We start from the raw sequence: 20,504 nt of genomic DNA on the forward strand, positions 1-20,504 counted from the left end.
AGTAGCTAGTAAATGTAAAACCACTTGTTTTATCTTCATAAGCAGCCTTAAAATAAACAGCCGAGTAGATGTTAGAGTGATGGTCAACTTCATGTACATGTAATATATACAGGAGATGCTGAAAGTTATACGTGAGGAGACAGAGGTTGAAGATCACAAAGACTATGGCATGTTTGTACTCGTAGTCATGACACACGGGAATGAGACACATCTCTTTGGTACAGACCGGCGAGCAATATCTCGTACATCAGTATACAATCTGCTGTCTCCTTGGTGTTTTCCTCGCATGGCAGGGAAACCCAAGCTACTTATTTTTCAAGCTTGCTCTGGAGGTAGGTTGACAGTTCTCTATTTACACTTTAATTTATACAGCCAAAGACTATTACTGTCAGTTGAGAAATTTTACCTGCTGACTTCAGCAACTGCCATCAGATTTTACTGACATATGGTTATGGTTCCCTTATACGTCAACGTCCTGCAGCAGTAGCAAATTGATCGTATAAATTATATCTTTGTATTAAGTGAATATACTGAAAAGTTTAACACATGTTGGTAATACTAGGTTATCTAGGACGGATAGTCTGTTTTTTATAGCTGTAATCGCTTGAGATTTGTGGGTAATTTAACTACTGACTTTAGAAGAGGGAGTAAAAAATATCTTCATCTTTCCACGAAAACACTAACATTGCTTTTCGGGTAAATACATATAACAAAAATGGATATGTTATGAAAGAAGTTCAGATCAATTGATGTGGTTTCACTGATTGAATGTGTCTATGGCAGTTGATAAAGTTCATTGTAACTCATTGTTTGTATAGTGAGAGCAGCCAACTCTACATAACTCTACAACTTCACACAACTCTCTGAGGATCTCTAGTATCAATTTTGAATTTCTGATCTTCACTTGATATACCTAAATTACTTACTGTTACCTCCTCCACAACACAGAGTAATTATACAGCTGCTGGTAACATATGAAGTTCTATTGCAGGCAGCTATGATCTACCATCTGGAGATATCCCTCATTCCTCTAGTTCTCCAGACCCTACTCCAACTGTTGCCCTTCCTTCCACATCTAGCTATCAGTCTACAAGCACTAACCTAACTGATTTCTTGGCGGGGGATGACTTTTTTATCATGAATGCGAGCTTTCCTGGTAAATCATCTACTTATGCATATATTGAAGGGTCTTTAGTAGGGGATTGTCTTACCTATAAATTGGATTGTAACACAGAGAAGGTGATATGTACTACATCTGATTAAGTTCTCATCTATTGTTGTTTCGGTTTTTTTTCACAACAATTAAAATCTGCTAGCCTGTGGACCTTCAATATAACAGTTTAGTAGTTGAACTAAACACTAAACGTGTCAAGTATTGCTGTATGTATTTAGACTATAGACTCTCTGTCAATCCCTGTGTACTTACACATAGTACGTTTCAGCTTGTAATCACTGTAGGTTATATATTTTCGTGCCATGCAAAGGTTTGCTTAGCTTTAAATTGACCACTAAAATTATAGTTTTTGTACTTTTTAATGTTTGGTATCGGAAATCATCTTTAATCTAAAGTCTCTCCATTTTCACTGGTAACAGATATTTCTGTACAATCTCTGCGGCTCCTCATTTTCCACGGCTCAGAGTTGTTAGACAATAATGAGATGAGTTCATCCACAAAACTATTTATATATACATATAGTGTTCTGTTTTCTCAAACTTAGCAGCAAGTACATGTATGTCGTGTTTGTAGTGTGCAGTCGCATCTCTAGTTCTGTAAGTAACAGCTTGTGAGTAAATGGAGCTACTGCTGTGTTGGTATTTACAGGTTATATCTCTGGAAGACATGATGCTCATGGTTCCTTCTTTATAAGAGCCCTTGTGGAAGCTTTCTACAAACACAGCTGTCATAGGGATGTGAAGAGGCTGTTTGAGGAGCAGGTACTACCTAATAATAGCTATAATAGTGTCAATAACTCTCATTATTCATTTTTCACCTCCGACTAAACATTATCTTAGTGAATATTGTTATACTTTGAAGTGTTTCTCTCAGCTTCTTAGACACCACAGATCTGTAAAGTAGGTTTTATCATTTAACAAACCATAAGAACACTCTGCTTACTTTGTACTTCAGGAGATGACTAGTTCTAGTTTAGACTTCCATTTATGGCGACACACCCCTATTACTTATCTAATTATATAAAATCACGCGTTGGTATTTTGTCTGTTCGTCACTCGTATGTCCAGTTAATAGCGATTGGTTAAAAAGCAAGCATGCTAGCATGCTTTGAGTCCCATGTGCCATGAGAGATCATATATCCGATTATATGCACAATTCCAAGCCTTAGTTTTCAAGCCATTTTCTCCTTATCCCAGCCTCACTTCCAAGGCCTATTGCAAGGCTTAGTTGTAGTATGCTTGGCTTCACATCCGTGCATGCGAATGTACGAGTTCGGTTCCAGTTACTTGCAATATTTTTTCCTAATGCTGGCTTCTGACGAACTGACCCGGCTTTTAATATAGTCAATATTTAGACTAGCCTAAGTTACTAGCATATGTTACTAAAATTCATTGAGTAAAGAAACTTAACCAGTGGCAACTACAATACCTGCCACTGTCTATTATCTGTTTTAAATCTTGAACAAAGTGCAGCATAAGAAGTAAAAAGTGTTTTTAAAAAATTCCACTGTCTATAATTATCTGTTTTAAATTTTGAAGAATAAGAAATGTTTTTCAACAATCTGTTTTAGTTATGCCTCGAGCGTTCAAATATTTGCGTTACGCATTGGCCAAACACGCAGAAATAAACAAACACTTTCATTTAAAAGTTAGAATGATAAATGTTGTATATGTCAAAGAAAATAAATCTGGGCAAAAATATTTTTATTACTCAAGCAATGCCAGGCATTCACCTAGTATTACTTATGACTATCTTTCCCTACTACTACCTCGACTACCATATCTATCATGGCTGCTGTCAAGGTTACCACCTTGCTTATTTCAGCTACCTCACCCTTTGTATCTTACTGCTCTATTCTTGTCCCTGCAGTCACAGGTTACGTGGACTCTTCCTATAAGAAAAATACTTAATGATGGGACAACACCGCATCCCATGACCATTACACTTGCAATTATAGCAAACTCTCTCTCTACTACCTTCTCTACTACCTCGTCCATGTCTAGAGACATACCTCTCCTTGCTATAGTCTTCATACCTCCTACTGTCTCTGTCCTTACTATACTCTCAACTCCTTGCTCCATACCTACTAACATATTGTCTTCATACCTCCTACTGTTCCTATCCTTACTATACTCTCAACTCCTTGCTCCATACCTACTAACATATTGTCTTCATACCTCCTACTGTCTCTGTCCTTACTATACTCTCAACTCCTTGCCCCATATCTACTAACATATTGTCTTCATACCTCCTACTGTCCCTGTCCATACTATACTCTCAACTCCTTGCCCCCTACCTTCTAACATATTGTCTTCGTACCTTCTACTGTCCCTATCCTTATTATACTCTCAACTCCTTGCCCCATATCTACTAACATATTGTCTTTATTCCTCTTACTGTCCCTATCCTTACTATACTCTCAACTCCTTGCTCCATATCTACTAACATATTGTCTTCATACCTCCTACTGTCCCGGTCCTTACTATGCTCTCAACTCTTTGCTCCATACCTACTAACATATTGTCTTCATACGTCCTACTGTCCCTGTCCTTACTATGCTCTCAACTCTTTACTCCATACCTACTAACATATTGTCTTCGTACCTCCTACTGTCCCTATCCTTACTATGCTCTCAACTCCTTGCCCCATACCTACTAACATATTGTCTTTATTCCTCCTACTGTCTCTGTCCTTATTATACTCTCAACTCCTTGCTCCATATCTACTAACATATTGTCTTCATACCTCCTACTGTCCCTGTCCTTACTATGCTCTCAACTACTTGCTCCATACCTACTAACGTATTGTCTTTATTCCTCCTACTGTTCCTATCCTTACTATACTCTCAACTCTTTGCCCCATATCTACTAACATATTGTCTTCATACCTCCTACTGTCCCTGTCCTTACTATGCTCTCAACTTCTTGCTCCATATCTACTAACATATTGTCTTCATACCTCCTCCTGTCTCTGTCCTTACTATACTCTCAACTCCTTGCCCCCTACCTTCTAACATATTGTCTTTATTCCTCCTACTGTCCCTGTCCTTACTATACTCTCAACTCCTTGCCCCATACCTACTAACATATTGTCTTTATTCCTCCTACTGTCCCTATCCTTACTATACTCTCAACTCCTTGCCCCATATCTACTAACATATTGTCTTTATTCCTCCTACTGTCCCTGTCCTTACTATACTCTCAACTCCTTGCCCCATACCTACTAACATATTGTCTTTATTCCTCCTACTGTCCCTATCCTTACTATACTCTCAACTCCTTGCCCCATATCTACTAACATATTGTCTTTATTCCTCCTACTGTCCCTATCCTTACTATACTCTCAACTCCTTGCCCCATATCTACTAACATATTGTCTTTATTCCTCCTACTGTCCCTGTCCTTACTATGCTTTCAACTGCTTGCTCCATACCTACTAATGTATTGTCTTTTTTCCTCCTACTGTTCCTATCCTTACTATACTCTCAACTCTTTGCCCCATATCTACTAACATATTGTCTTCATACCTCCTACTGTCCCTGTCCTTACTATGCTCTCAACTTCTTGCTCCATATCTAATAACATATTGTCTTCATACCTCCTACTGTCTCTGTCCTTACTATACTCTCAACTTCTTGCTCCATATCTACTAACATATTGTCTTCATACCTCCTCCTGTCTCTGTCCTTACTATACTCTCAACTCCTTGCCCCCTACCTTCTAACATATTGTCTTTATTCCTCCTACTGTCCCTGTCCTTACTATACTCTCAACTCCTTGCCCCATACCTACTAACATATTGTCTTTATTCCTCCTACTGTCCCTGTCCTTACTATGCTTTCAACTGCTTGCTCCATACCTACTAATGTATTGTCTTTTTTCCTCCTACTGTTCCTATCCTTACTATACTCTCAACTCTTTGCCCCATATCTACTAACATATTGTCTTCATACCTCCTACTGTCCCTGTCCTTACTATGCTCTCAACTTCTTGCTCCATATCTAATAACATATTGTCTTCATACCTCCTACTGTCTCTGTCCTTACTATACTCTCAACTCCTTGCTCCATATCTACTAACATATTGTCTTCATTCCTCCTACTGTCTCTGTCCTTGCTATACTCTCAACTCCTTGCTCCATATCTACTAACATATTGTCTTTATTCCTCCTACTGTCCCTATCCTTACTATACTCTCAACTCCTTGCCCCATATCTACTAACATATTGTCTTTATTCCTCCTACTGTCCCTGTCCTTACTATGCTTTCAACTGCTTGCTCCATACCTACTAACGTATTGTCTTTTTTCCTCATACTGTTCCTATCCTTACTATACTCTCAACTCTTTGCCCCATATCTACTAACATATTGTCTTCATACCTCCTACTGTTCCTATCCTTACTATACTCTCAACTCCTTGCTCCATACCTACTAACATATTGTCTTCATACCTCCTACTGTCTCTGTCCTTACTATACTCTCAACTCCTTGCCCCATATCTACTAACATATTGTCTTCATACCTCCTACTGTCCCTGTCCATACTATACTCTCAACTCCTTGCCCCCTACCTTCTAACATATTGTCTTCGTACCTTCTACTGTCCCTATCCTTATTATACTCTCAACTCCTTGCCCCATATCTACTAACATATTGTCTTTATTCCTCTTACTGTCCCTATCCTTACTATACTCTCAACTCCTTGCTCCATATCTACTAACATATTGTCTTCATACCTCCTACTGTCCCGGTCCTTACTATGCTCTCAACTCTTTGCTCCATACCTACTAACATATTGTCTTCATACGTCCTACTGTCCCTGTCCTTACTATGCTCTCAACTCTTTACTCCATACCTACTAACATATTGTCTTCGTACCTCCTACTGTCCCTATCCTTACTATGCTCTCAACTCCTTGCCCCATACCTACTAACGTATTGTCTTTATTCCTCCTACTGTCCCTGTCCTTACTATACTCTCTAATTCTTGCCCCATACCTACTAACATATTGTCTTTATACCTTCTACTGTCCCTGTCCTTACTATGCTCTCAACTCCTTGCTCCATACCTACTAACATATTGTCTTTATTCCTCCTACTGTCTCTGTCCTTATTATACTCTCAACTCCTTGCTCCATATCTACTAACATATTGTCTTCATACCTCCTACTGTCCCTGTCCTTGCTATGCTCTCAACTACTTGCTCCATACCTACTAACGTATTGTCTTTATTCCTCCTACTGTTCCTATCCTTACTATACTCTCAACTCTTTGCCCCATATCTACTAACATATTGTCTTCATACCTCCTACTGTCCCTGTCCTTACTATGCTCTCAACTTCTTGCTCCATATCTACTAACATATTGTCTTCATACCTCCTCCTGTCTCTGTCCTTACTATACTCTCAACTCCTTGCCCCCTACCTTCTAACATATTGTCTTTATTCCTCCTACTGTCCCTGTCCTTACTATACTCTCAACTCCTTGCCCCATACCTACTAACATATTGTCTTTATTCCTCCTACTGTCCCTGTCCTTACTATACTCTCAACTCCTTGCCCCATACCTACTAACATATTGTCTTTATTCCTCCTACTGTCCCTATCCTTACTATACTCTCAACTCCTTGCTCCATATCTACTAACATATTGTCTTTATTCCTCCTACTGTCCCTGTCCTTACTATACTCTCAATTCCTTGCCCCATATCTACTAACATATTGTCTTTATTCCTCCTACTGTCCCTGTCCTTACTATACTCTCAACTCCTTGCTCCATATCTACTAACATATTGTCTTCATACCTCCTACTGTCCCTGTCCTTACTATGCTCTCAACTTCTTGCCCCATATCTACTAACATATTGTCTTTATTCCTCCTACTGTCCCTATCCTTACTATACTCTCAACTCCTTGCTCCATATCTACTAACATATTGTCTTTATTCCTCCTACTGTCCCTGTCCTTACTATACTCTCAACTCCTTGCCCCATATCTACTAACATATTGTCTTTATTCCTCCTACTGTCCCTGTCCTTACTATACTCTCAACTCCTTGCCCCATACCTACTAACATATTGTCTTTATTCCTCCTACTGTCCCTATCCTTACTATACTCTCAACTCCTTGCCCCATATCTACTAACATATTGTCTTTATTCCTCCTACTGTCCCTATCCTTACTATACTCTCAACTCCTTGCCCCATATCTACTAACATATTGTCTTTATTCCTCCTACTGTCCCTGTCCTTACTATGCTTTCAACTGCTTGCTCCATACCTACTAATGTATTGTCTTTTTTCCTCCTACTGTTCCTATCCTTACTATACTCTCAACTCTTTGCCCCATATCTACTAACATATTGTCTTCATACCTCCTACTGTCCCTGTCCTTACTATGCTCTCAACTTCTTGCTCCATATCTAATAACATATTGTCTTCATACCTCCTACTGTCTCTGTCCTTACTATACTCTCAACTTCTTGCTCCATATCTACTAACATATTGTCTTCATACCTCCTCCTGTCTCTGTCCTTACTATACTCTCAACTCCTTGCCCCCTACCTTCTAACATATTGTCTTTATTCCTCCTACTGTCCCTGTCCTTACTATACTCTCAACTCCTTGCCCCATACCTACTAACATATTGTCTTTATTCCTCCTACTGTCCCTGTCCTTACTATGCTTTCAACTGCTTGCTCCATACCTACTAATGTATTGTCTTTTTTCCTCCTACTGTTCCTATCCTTACTATACTCTCAACTCTTTGCCCCATATCTACTAACATATTGTCTTCATACCTCCTACTGTCCCTGTCCTTACTATGCTCTCAACTTCTTGCTCCATATCTAATAACATATTGTCTTCATACCTCCTACTGTCTCTGTCCTTACTATACTCTCAACTCCTTGCTCCATATCTACTAACATATTGTCTTCATTCCTCCTACTGTCTCTGTCCTTGCTATACTCTCAACTCCTTGCTCCATATCTACTAACATATTGTCTTTATTCCTCCTACTGTCCCTATCCTTACTATACTCTCAACTCCTTGCCCCATATCTACTAACATATTGTCTTTATTCCTCCTACTGTCCCTGTCCTTACTATGCTTTCAACTGCTTGCTCCATACCTACTAACGTATTGTCTTTTTTCCTCATACTGTTCCTATCCTTACTATACTCTCAACTCTTTGCCCCATATCTACTAACATATTGTCTTCATACCTCCTACTGTCCCTGTCCTTACTATGCTCTCAACTTCTTGCTCCATATCTAATAACATATTGTCTTCATACCTCCTACTGTCTCTGTCCTTACTATACTCTCAACTCCTTGCGCCATATCTACTAACATATTGTCTTCATTCCTCCTACTGTCTCTGTCCTTACTATACTCTCAACTCCTTGCCCCCTACCTTCTAACATATTGTCTTTATACCTCCTACTGTCCCTATCCTTACTATACTCTCAACTCCTTGCTCCATATCTACTAACATATCGTCTTTATTCCTCCTACTGTCCCTATCCTTACTATACTCTCAACTCCTTGTCCCATACCTACTAAAATGACGATTTACACGGTCATCTCCATAAAACTTCCTACTGTCTCTAGAACTACCTTTATGAGAATACATACCTCCCAAATCATGTCACCCATCACCACCCCTTGGGTACTATGCCTGACTGCTTTTCTTTGACTCCCTTCTTAGTCTCTCTTTTTAAGTCACCACCTCTACTCTCCACTCTCAAGAACCTGCCTGAGTTATTCACCACCTTTTGAGTCCTCAATGCATCATTCAACATATTCCATGTCAAATTAGCATTCTTCATCTAGTCTCTACTCATCTTTCTCTCTCTCTGCTCATCGACTGCCACTATTAAAGCAAACCTTAATCTATCAGCAGTATTAGCTACCCCGGCATATCTGCTCAAACTCTCAACTCGGTGTAAGAACTCTATCAGTTCCACCACATGCATGTCCAACCATCAGGAACGTATGCCCCTTCACAAACATGCTCGGCTGTCTACCATAGTACTTCTGCAACTGAAGCAGGGCTTTTATTGGGTACACTAAAGTAAGCTTCACCTTGTAGATAGCAAAGAAGGTCAGAGCAAAAAGCATAGAGGTTAACAACAGATATCCAAGAGTAAGCAGACAGCAGCCCACCCTGATGTGTTGGCCAACTGATGGTAAAAAGCTCTACCTATTTCCTGGCTACACTCCTCCGCCAACTGAAAGACAATAGAACACTTTTCTGATTGGCTATCTTATCACAAGCTTTTGCACAGGAATTATTGTATATAGTAGACAGCTTTCAACGTACAGTAGATGCTCCTATAACGTATACCTACTATAAAGTAAATTACACATATCTTCAAGGTTGACTTGCAACAAATTTCACATTACAGTTATTTGGTATCAAAAGATTCACCATGTCTTACTCTGTTGTGTTGTAGGTGTCAAATACGTGGAAATGTGATTACCAGCTCTTAAAAGCTCAAAAACGAAAAGCCACCGTAGATTGGAATCTGTTTATTTATCTGACATGGTCATTCCAGTTTGGTTATCGTCTTGTCACATATGTTCTCACGTGAATTGAAAGGCCAATAAAAAGCTCAATGTAAATCTTATCGTAGCACTAGTTTATGAGAAACACTTCGGGTTTTACCGAAGACCCCGTATCAAATATAGATGCTCACTACTTTACAGTTTTCTTTCGGCATTATTCAATCGTCAAGTCGTAATCTGATCACGTGACCCAATACTTCGCAAATAATTTTTACAGCTCTTTTTGATTATCACAGGTAACCAACAGGCTCGTCATGATTATCAGACAATGATATATACTCCTTCGAGCTGCGGTTCAAAAGTTTAACGATTTTTTACGGTAAGTTATAAGATATCACTGCTAAAAGTGACAGCATTACAATGGCGATAAAACAGATGCGTAAAAACGATAGACATGGTTTTATTGAATGTGTGAAGTATATTTGTGAAAATATTTCGATGAATGAGGTTGCATGAAAGTGTAAACAGAAACCATCCTGTAACAACTCCGTCATATTTGAGCTGTTTTGGAAAGCGAATCCAAACTACGGCGGTCTTTGTGGCTGCGATTAACTGTTCGTTTTATAGCTTTTAAGAGCTTGTAATCACATTCCCACGTCTTTTGCACCTACAACATATCAGAGTAAGACATGGTGAATCTTTTGATACCAAATAACAGTAATGTGAATTTTATTGCAAGTCAACCTTTAAAGAGTTTTTGTAAACTATTTGATTTGTCCCAAAGCTGATTTCTTATAGTCTCGTAGTTAACCTTAAAACATTGTTATTTCAGGCTGTAGGCCTACTTGGGAGAAAAAACGGCACATATGGGCATCTCCGTTATGTATACTAGTACACTGCCAATCTAGTGTTTCGTAAAAGGTCGTCAGGTGTATTGAAGCACAGAGGATAATCGCATAATCATTCTGAAATACATAAAGACGGTTGAATGGTCAGGTGTTCGAATGTCGATCTATCAATTTAAATATTATGAGAGACACCAACACTTTTGCATTCCATTTGACACATCCACTATCATCCATCCATCATTCTTCTCGTACTTGAATTCCTGACAGAAATCTGCATTGCGGCATTTGGCTTTTACGCTAAAAATGTACATATTATCACAGGTGGCAGTCTTGTTTCATTGGCGAGGTGGGCTAATACGATGGTCAAGTTTTTCACTCTTTGTGGTCTCTCATTTCTTCGTTACCCCTTTGGTTGGATAAAAGCCTCGCCAAAACACCCACAAATCATGTAATTTATTTTTGAAAATTCAATAAAATCGGTATTTTATGAACATATTTGAATTTTCGGTAACTGTTCCCCTTACATATGATTTACATTGTGGTAGCGTCTACTGTATATGAATATGTTCTTAATTATAATATTTTAAGTGGTCTGTTTTAACCTTTTGACCAGATGACAAGTGTATCTTCTGATTTTCTGTGTTGCCTGGCTTCTCAAAATATCCCTTATTTTGTCTCATTGATGTGTTTAAGAGCATCTGCTATACTATTTTCTTCAATAAACTCATTTTCATAATCAACTCCCATCGATATATATAGGAGAATTATGTATTTTAACAAAAGGCAAAAGACTTGGTTATTCAATAATCACATTAGAAGTAACCTTGTTCTGCAAGCCTTTTTAGAGGCTTGCAGCACAAGGTATATCTCCTTAAAACATTTTACTAGTACAACTAATCACTTGCTTCCATTCATTCATTGCTTCATGGGATTTTTTATAATCTTTAGCCCTAGTTTCATAACCGCATATTTGTCAATGTCAGATAGGTTGACACAACTCAGAACAAAGCAGCACATACTATCAACATACTGATTTGTTATTGATATAATTATGTACTGGTTATTCACTACTTGTATGCAACCAAACATATTCTGCAGACTGTTTACATTACGATAAAAAGGACCGCAATTCAGACAGTGTGTTCTTTAGTCATATACAAGAGGGTTGTTATATATAATACTAGCTGTGCTATCTGACGTTGCCTGGGTATTAAAAATCAGGTTATAAACTATGAGAGTTGCCTGTCACTTGCTATTAGCCTGGCAAATAGCCTGACAACCTAAGACGAAGCAGCACAGACTGTCAAAATACCGATTTGTTATTGACGTAACCATGTACTGGTTATTCACTACTTGTATGCGACTAAAATACTCTGCAGGCTGTTTAAACCACATTATAAAAAGGGCAGAAATCCACAAAAAAGTTGCTACTTATATTATTGATTTTTTCAACTTATTAATAATCTTTTGCATTTTGTTTTTAAGCAACTGTGTATATACTGTAAGTAGCTGTGTTGAGGTGATGAGGTTATAAGTGTAACTATGACTACGTAGGAATACATCAACAGTATAGAAATTAACAAATTGTAAAGGAAACAGCGGCTCCCTTTACTGTCCACAAGATCGTCAAGCAACAACGCAACAATGCACCAAGTGTTAGCCAAACTTCTCCAATTAGGGACATCAGCGTTCCTAATTACTCTTCAGCAGTGGGATGGCCAGTCATAATAGGGTCGACGTTTCCGGCCTCCCACTACAGACTTCTGTAGGTCTGTTCCTGATTGATTGATAGAGGACAGAGCGCCAACCAGGTGTGACTCGACATGAGTTTCTCCGTCATTAGAGAGTTGCTTACAATAGCAGCCTGGCCAAAACGCTCTCCATCCCTGCCGTTGTGTTAGGGCAACACCAACATCCAATCCGCCCATCTCACCAATGACTCTAAGAGGTTATTACAAAGGGTAGTAAAATCAGCTAGGAAACTTAGCGACGTTTCAGAGTTGCAGTCTGTCCAACCGCTATATGACTGCCGCCTAGCCATAAAAAGCTCAAACCAGATCAGAAGCCGCACCAATCTTTGTTTTGCCAAAACTATCCTCAGAACGCCTGTCTACAATAAAATTTAGAGTGAACCTATGCAAACATCGTTTTAGATCTATGTGTATAGCCTATCATATCTTAATCACATTTTTACCAAGTAATATGATTTTTATGGTTTCACGTTTTTATTTTTATTTATGTATTTTTAGTCAGCATCAGTTTTTATGAGCATATATACAAAAGATTTTATTTATTTTACTGAGACAAATACACACACAATTTAAACTATTGGTCAGATGGTCGAGAGCTTTGCCAAGGGACATCAAGTGCCGTTTGGCCCGGCCTCGAGGGTTGGACCAGCGAGGGACTCGCGGGCTTAGCTGCCTCTTTTAGAACATTGCGCTTTCATTATTCCTTCTGTTCACTTTGCAGCTGCTCTTTTAGCTAGGACCCGTGTTCTTGGTTAAACTCTGGGTCCTCAGGCCTTTGTTTCAGTAACTCCAGCTCAGCCCTTATTTCGGTTGGGGTCTCTTTTTTCTTGGTCCTAGCCAGTATTACCTTCTCTTGTACCACTTGCCCGTCGCCAGGTAACAATTGCCAATGTTTGTCCGTACAAAGGGGTCGACTGTCTGAAATTATCACGAGCTTCTCAAGCTTCATAACACACCGGTGAGCCACGAAGAAAGGCATTTCAAGAATGGCCTTCTCATTGATGGGGCTCAACCTAGCGACCTCCTTGCTTTTTACCTCCCGGAGTCGTATAGGCAGGCGTACAACTCCATAAAATTGCAACCGGGTCATCGGGTGTCTGTCTGTCCATTGGTTCAAAGGCAGGGTGAGATTCTAGAATAAAAGATGCTTTTCAGCTAGACTCCAACTCGTGACATTCAGGCTGATAGAGCGGCATTCCAACACCTGCTCCAATTGACTTCACTTAAATAATTCTGAATAGTTGTGCAGCCACTTCTTCTCTTTACTCTATTCGTACATGTGATGCTAGGGAACTAAGAAAAATACTCCTATAGGTTATGTTGCCTCCTAAGTATGAAAAGAGAGAAAACGATATTTTGAAGGGTGACTATGGGATTCACGTTAATCAAATTGCTTTGCAAACCTTTCACCTACTTTCCACCTTAGATTGTATTAAAGTTTCTTATGCAGTACAAAGGAAAAGCTCTTATATAAATTATTTTCGTTCAGTGAAGCCTATGTTATAGGAGCCTCTACTGTATATATCTTTCCAAATTAGGGTGGATCAATCATGCAGTGTTGTTTATTTTTGCAACCATATTTACTGATAATATGATATAGTTTAGCGTATTCTATGATTTGATAGATAATCTGGCAATTTACAGACGACTTTTATGACTTAACACTAAGCATTACAACTAACAAATTGATATGCTTTGGTAAGGAAGATTAAAGTATCGTTGGAAGTTAGAGGGGTCTCTCTACGCTTTGTGTCAACTTTTGTTTCATTACCCAACAAAGCAAAGTCAGCTGTTATCAATCGCTTGATGTGTACAAAGAAAACCGCACAGAGCAGTCCTAGAAGTTGATCGTATAAAAACCATTTGGCTTTTGCAAACTACTAGTGTGCTGGTAGTCCCAAGCGCTGCGTGGAATCATCATGAGTAATAACTATGTGCATAAGTATTCTACATTGGTGCAAGGTGATCAAGTGGTGCAGTCGACAGATTGCTTGGCTGCATTAGGGATATTTGGGTTCAAGTCCTGCATGGCGCAATCTTTTTTCTGAACGCTTTCACCGTGTCTTCAGACAATTGGAAAAATGGACAGACACGGCTCTTATTATAGTAAAGGTTGTGGCAGCAAGCAATACCAGTATTTTCTAATTAGTCTTCAAATAATAAACTAATTAAAAGTCATCAGTATTTGTCACCAATATATGCCCTGGTACAGTTTAGTATTTTCACATAGCTAATCTTTTGGACTCTTTTGACAAACAAAGCTAGTTTTTTACAAATTTCAAAAAATGGCACACTAAGTTGTACATTTGCAGAAGCTCTTCAGCCGTTTCATTTTATTTCAGAGTTATCTCTACCTATACTGAAGGAGGACAATTCTCAGATTTTACAATATTACTAAAGGAAGAACAGCAGAGTGAAAGAGCAGAATCCATCAAGTGGAGACAAAAAGACTTGACACAAACAGGTTGAATATGAGATTATGTCTACTGATGGACGATTCTTTATAACCCAGAGTAATTTCATTACTTGATTACCAGTGCACAAGTTAGATGAACATTTAATAACAAATACTATGTATAAACTTTAGCTTAAATAACATTGCTGTGTATTTTCTACCATGTACTTTGACTAATACTCAAGTAGCACAAATAGAACTTTTACATTCTTAGTAGGTTTCAAAGAACCAGCAAATCATACAATTTTTAGGTATGAACATCTTGGAGTTGTATGCTCCACATATGCTGTTTAGTCAGTCAATACAGTATTGGGATCTAAAGTTCTTGTCAAAATTAGCTGTTTTATGAGTGTCTGTTTAATTTTATATATGCTTTAAATGATGAAAGTAAGTACAAAGATAGTTCTAGTTTGTGATATTGAGCTTTAAAAAAAGGGTTTAGAAAAAATGATATGAAACGTTTTATGAACAACTTCAATTTATACTAGTGACTTTCGTGTATATGTTATTAGTGGGAGTGCCTTTGGCCAATTACATATATAAATAGCTGTATGTGTGATGCTCTGCTGTCATCAGCCTTCTAAAGCTCATCTTGTACACAACTAGCGTGTACTGGAAAACATTAAAATTGTGTTGAGATCATAATAACTATTCAAGCCATTCGTTGATGCATCAGATCAATCTCTATCGTCTACTCTCTGTTTGTTTCAACACGACTCATAAACATTGCATTACAGATGCCTATCAATACTTTATTTGTGCAAAAAATAGTTTTCAGCTGTGTGTAACAAGGATTTGTTAGTGCACTGGTTGTTATTAGTACTGGGTGTCATTAATACTCTGGGTGTCATTAGTGCACTTGGGATCACTGGTACACTGGCTGTATTAGGTGCTACTATTACACTAGTAGCCACTAGTTCAGTGTCACTATTACACTGGATGTCACAAATACAATCGGTTTCATTAGTGCACTTGATGTCATATATGTACTAGGTGTTACTATTACACCTGTCATCACTATAACACACTGAAGTTGTTAGTACACTTGGTGTCTCCAGTACATTAGGTACCACTAGTAAATTGAGTGTTACCATTACACCAGAAGTACATAGTGCACTAGAAGTCTCTAAAATAATTGGTGTAACCTATGTACTGAATCTATCTATTTTTCAATATCAAATTCATACAGCAAAAGCTGTTGAGAGAAATTGGGGAAAGTCGATTTTCTGATGAACTAGGTGGTTTTGGCTCACAATTGGTGCGCGGTCAACTTTATCTCAGCAGCTAGTTTTAATCAGATTTTCTAAAATTCAATCTTTCCTACTTTGTTTGTTAGGAAGGCCTATGCAAATTATTGCTCCAATCGATGTATAGCTGTTTGATGGACCGCAACGATTAGCTGTTATGACATCATTTTACAATGAGCGCCCAACTTCATCATTGCTAATGACGATGAGATGGACTTTCAACTTGTTGAACTTCAACACCGAGTAATTCATCCGTTAGCATCTTGATTGGCTGTTTTTGTAGCATCGGTTCCAATTTCAACCATTGTGAAGGTCAATGTCATTCGGCAAGCATGGTAGATAACTAGGCTCGTGGTGTATGCCAGAAGATCTATGTTAGTGTAACAGAAGGCTCTCGATATCAGGAATGCAAGTTCTGAATTTATATTGATTGTTGGTTAGTGGTCACTGACAGTCTCTCCTAGTGTGCACAACTTATTATTGGTGATGATGTCAAAACAGATAGTCATTTTGGTCCATCGCACAGATAAACCAATGATATACAGCCCCCATGAGGGGGGCTGTATATCATTGGCTAAACCTTGATTTGAATGAGCGCCGATAGTATGAATGATTTGAATGAGCGCGAACCGCACAGGCCTTTAGTAATTCTATTGATTTGACTGCTATAAGACTGGTTTTTAGTTTCTTTGTCTGTTTGAATACCTACTCTCGTATGATTAACAAGCTGCGGCTCATATCTTTGACCTTGGCTTGTTTAATTGTTGGGAGTGTAACTAAGGGGAGTCAGACACTTACAGCTTGTGAAAGCAGCCGTTCTAATATCTGGGAGAAACCTGGCAGAAATATCTTCTTATGGTATGATCTGGTTGCAAATCTCTGTTCATAACTTAAACTAGTTTGGCGTGTTACAGTAACAATTTAGTAAGTAACTCTCTACTATAATTTATCAAACAGAGCTCAGAATAACTTACCAAGTGCTGGGCTGTTACTTATTTCAAATCTCATTTGTGTAGATTCTCTGAGGAACTCTCACCGTCTCATTGTTGTATAAATTAATAGACTTACATGTATTGATGCGAATAAAAGACCACATCTTTAGTTACACTTCCTTATATACTCCCCACACTGCCTTATACTACCTAATCTACTAGTTTTACCCACTAGCTTTATTCGCTAGCTTTATCCAGTTTTATTAACTCCCCTAATTGCCAAGACCACCTGTACTGTTTGTGAGCCAAGACCACCTGTGAGCTCAGAGGCCAATATAGTCTGAGCCTAACAAATCCCATAATATAACACTCATATCTGTGGTTAACATAGTTTACAAACTCATAGATGTAAGCGTACATTTGTGATCATCACATGTTTTGCTGGTCTAGCCTTAGTTTGTAAATTGTTCAAGAATATCAGTATTAGGTGTTAGGACTAGTTTAATTACTGATTGGTCTGTAGGGAATGTCAATACTCTACTGTTTTATAGCCTAAAGCTGCTTGCTCTACCTTTCAATGCTGCCTATTTAATACTTTATTACGTTATTTACTACTTAATAACTGGTTGTCACAGTTTCCTTTTCATCACATGTGTTACAATATGTTACGTATGTTATATATGTTACATAGATTACAATATGTTACTATATGTTATATGTGTTACATACATTACAATATGTTATATACGTTACAATATGTTATATATGTTACAATATGTTATATATGTTACAATATGTTATATATGTTATATATATTTTAATATGTTACAATATGTTACATATGTTTCAATATGTTACAGGTGTTACAATACGTTCCATGTGTCATATATGTTACAATATGTTACAATGTGTTACATATGTTTCAATATGTTACAATATGTTATATATGTTACAATATGTTACATATGTTACAATGTGTTACATATATTACAATATGTTGCAATGTGTTACAATGTTTTCCCATCGCATATATTATAAGGATTAACCCTCTAGAACATGTAATGTTATGTTAAAATAGGCAGGATGCTGAATATTTTGGACAAGTGTCAAATTAACAATACATAGCGCTGACTCTGTCAATTACAATATATGACTATTATTATCTAGTCTGAGAGCCTTTTCTGATCACCAAACAACTATCAACTGAATGTACTACTCACCTAAAGTTATAAAGCTTCTTTCTGGTAAATTCTAGAACCATCTTAAGTAGTTCATGGGTAATTTGACCTGTTGTTAAATTGTGAAAAGTATACCAGAAAAAACAAACATTCAAAATACTCAATGCCACATGAGAATTGTTTCTACCTTTAGAGTTGTCCTCTATCTTAGATAGTAAATATACGATGGCACATTTGTGCAGCAAGCCGTTAATTATAAAATGGATTTCTAAAAATTTACACCCTCTGATGTTTAAAATTGCCCAAATTGTCTTAACGTGTGCTTTTTTGTGGAGTCTGTGATCTGTCAAGTTTGATTCTTAATATATTGACTTTTTACATTTAGCTGCAGTCATTCAGGAGTTATGCCAAAACGCAAGTGTAAGAAACTCAAAGGCACACGCAGTAAAAAAGATAGGTCTTCAAAACCCACTGGTAAGATAAAGTGGTATATGAAAGAGTATGGTCAGCATGGAGACCAAATTTGCTGACTGCCATTTTATAGTTTGGATAAAATATCTGATTATTTCTTAGTAATATGTTTCATCATTATTTTTAGCCCTTCCACTATTTTCCTTTACCACTAGTGCTGGTTAAAACAGTGTCACTTTACCTTGCAACCTTAATTTACATTTCAATGTGAACTAAATTGATTGAAATGTTATTTTAAAATTTAATTAAAAATTTTAATTTAAAATTTAATCTCAATTAGATTAATAAAGAAATGTGTGTAAATATCGAAATATATACAAGGAAGATTTATAGCATTTTCTATTATATTTTTGATGTGATTTGTCAGCACTTCCTGATACCTGTTAACACCTACCTAATCAGCAATCTCTGCATACTTTCCTTTACAATACTTCCACCTGCTAGCACACTACATTTCTATTATTTTATACAAATTCTTGGATGAAATCTCATTGGAACTTTAACCCAACATCCTTTTGTCAGCACTTCCTGATACAGCTAACACCTACCTAATCACTCCCTGATACAGCTAACACCTACCTAACCACTTCCTGGTACAGTTAACACCTACCTAATCACTCCCTGGTACAGTTAACACCTACCTAATCACTTCCTGGTACAGTTAACACCTACCTAACCACTCCCTGGTACAGTTAACACCTACCTAATCACTTCCTGGTACAGTTAACACCTACCTAACCACTCCCTGGCACAGTTAACACCTACCTAATCACTCCCTGGTACAGTTAACACCTACCTAATCACTTCCTGGTACAGTTAACACCTACCTAACCACTCCCTGGTACAGTTAACACCTACCTAATCACTCCCTGGTACAGTTAACACCTACCTAATCACTTCCTGGTACAGTTAACACCTACCTAATCACTTCCTGGTACAGTTAGCACGTACCTAATCACTCCCTGGTACAGTTAGCACGTACCTAATCACTCCCTGGTACAGTTAACACCTACCTAATCACTCCCTGGTACAGCTAACACCTACCTAACCACTCCCTGGTACAGTTAACACCTACCTAATCACTCCCTGGTACAGCTAACACCTACCTAACCACTTCCTGGTACAGTTAACATCTACGTAATCACTTCCTGGTACAGTTAACACCTACCTAATCACTTCCTGGTACAGTTCACACCTTCCTAATCACTTCCTGGTACAATTAACACCTACCTAACCACTTCCTGGTACAGTGAACACCTACCTAATCACTTCCTGGTACAGTTCACACCTTCCTAATCACTCCCTGGTACAGTTGTGTTAAGTATATGAGACCAACAGTGAGCCTCAGTACTTCACTAGTATTCTTATGTTTGCCAATCGTCATCAATAACGAAGTGTTTGCAAATTTAAAGCCTATTATTCTTCTTCAGTCCGTTACTTCGACCTGACGCTCTTAGCTTGATATGGTTTTGATGATAGGCTCATTGGTGAACCACAAGAAAATAAGTGACAGAGCTCTCAGAAAGCTATCAGGATGACTGCATATTTAAAAAAATATATACATGTATATATATAATGCTACAATTATTGTGTTTGGCACAATTTACAAGATCAGCCAGGTTTGAAGCTGTATTAGCCTGCAGTGGCGTATTACACAGCTGACGCTGAGAAGTATCCTATGAATATTAATAATCAAATGTTATTGGCTGACTTGTGGGAAAATAACTCTATGAGAAGGATATCTATGTTTTATCTTCAAACTATAAAATCTTTCTAAACATTCAGTAGTTATAAACTTTAGTACAGCTCAAGAAGGATGATGGTTCTTTTTCCTGTTTAGAGTTTACTGTCGTTGATATGACGAAAACATAGTTGTAAATAATATAAGACGTTTATTATATTCCCACGGCTTATTTTATAGTCTACAGAGTTCAGTACAGTCTGTC

General features: G+C 37.9%; 2 protein-coding genes across 2 annotated transcripts in view; both read left to right on the plus strand.

Annotated features, from left to right (window-relative positions):
- Positions 1–20,504, plus strand: part of LOC137404859 (uncharacterized) — a 53,974-nt gene that overhangs the window by 21,381 nt on the left and 12,089 nt on the right. The window lies entirely within an intron of this gene.
- LOC137404477 (caspase-6-like) lies at positions 209–11,263 on the plus strand. Its single transcript, XM_068090697.1, has 4 exons — positions 209–332; positions 992–1,156; positions 1,823–1,935; positions 9,261–11,263. The coding sequence occupies exons 1-4, from the start codon at positions 287–289 to the stop codon at positions 9,411–9,413; spliced, it is 477 nt and encodes a 158-aa protein (XP_067946798.1). The 5' UTR covers positions 209–286; the 3' UTR covers positions 9,414–11,263.

This window comes from Watersipora subatra, chromosome 9, assembly GCF_963576615.1.
Source record: "Watersipora subatra chromosome 9, tzWatSuba1.1, whole genome shotgun sequence".
Lineage (NCBI taxonomy): Eukaryota > Metazoa > Bryozoa > Gymnolaemata > Cheilostomatida > Watersiporidae > Watersipora > Watersipora subatra.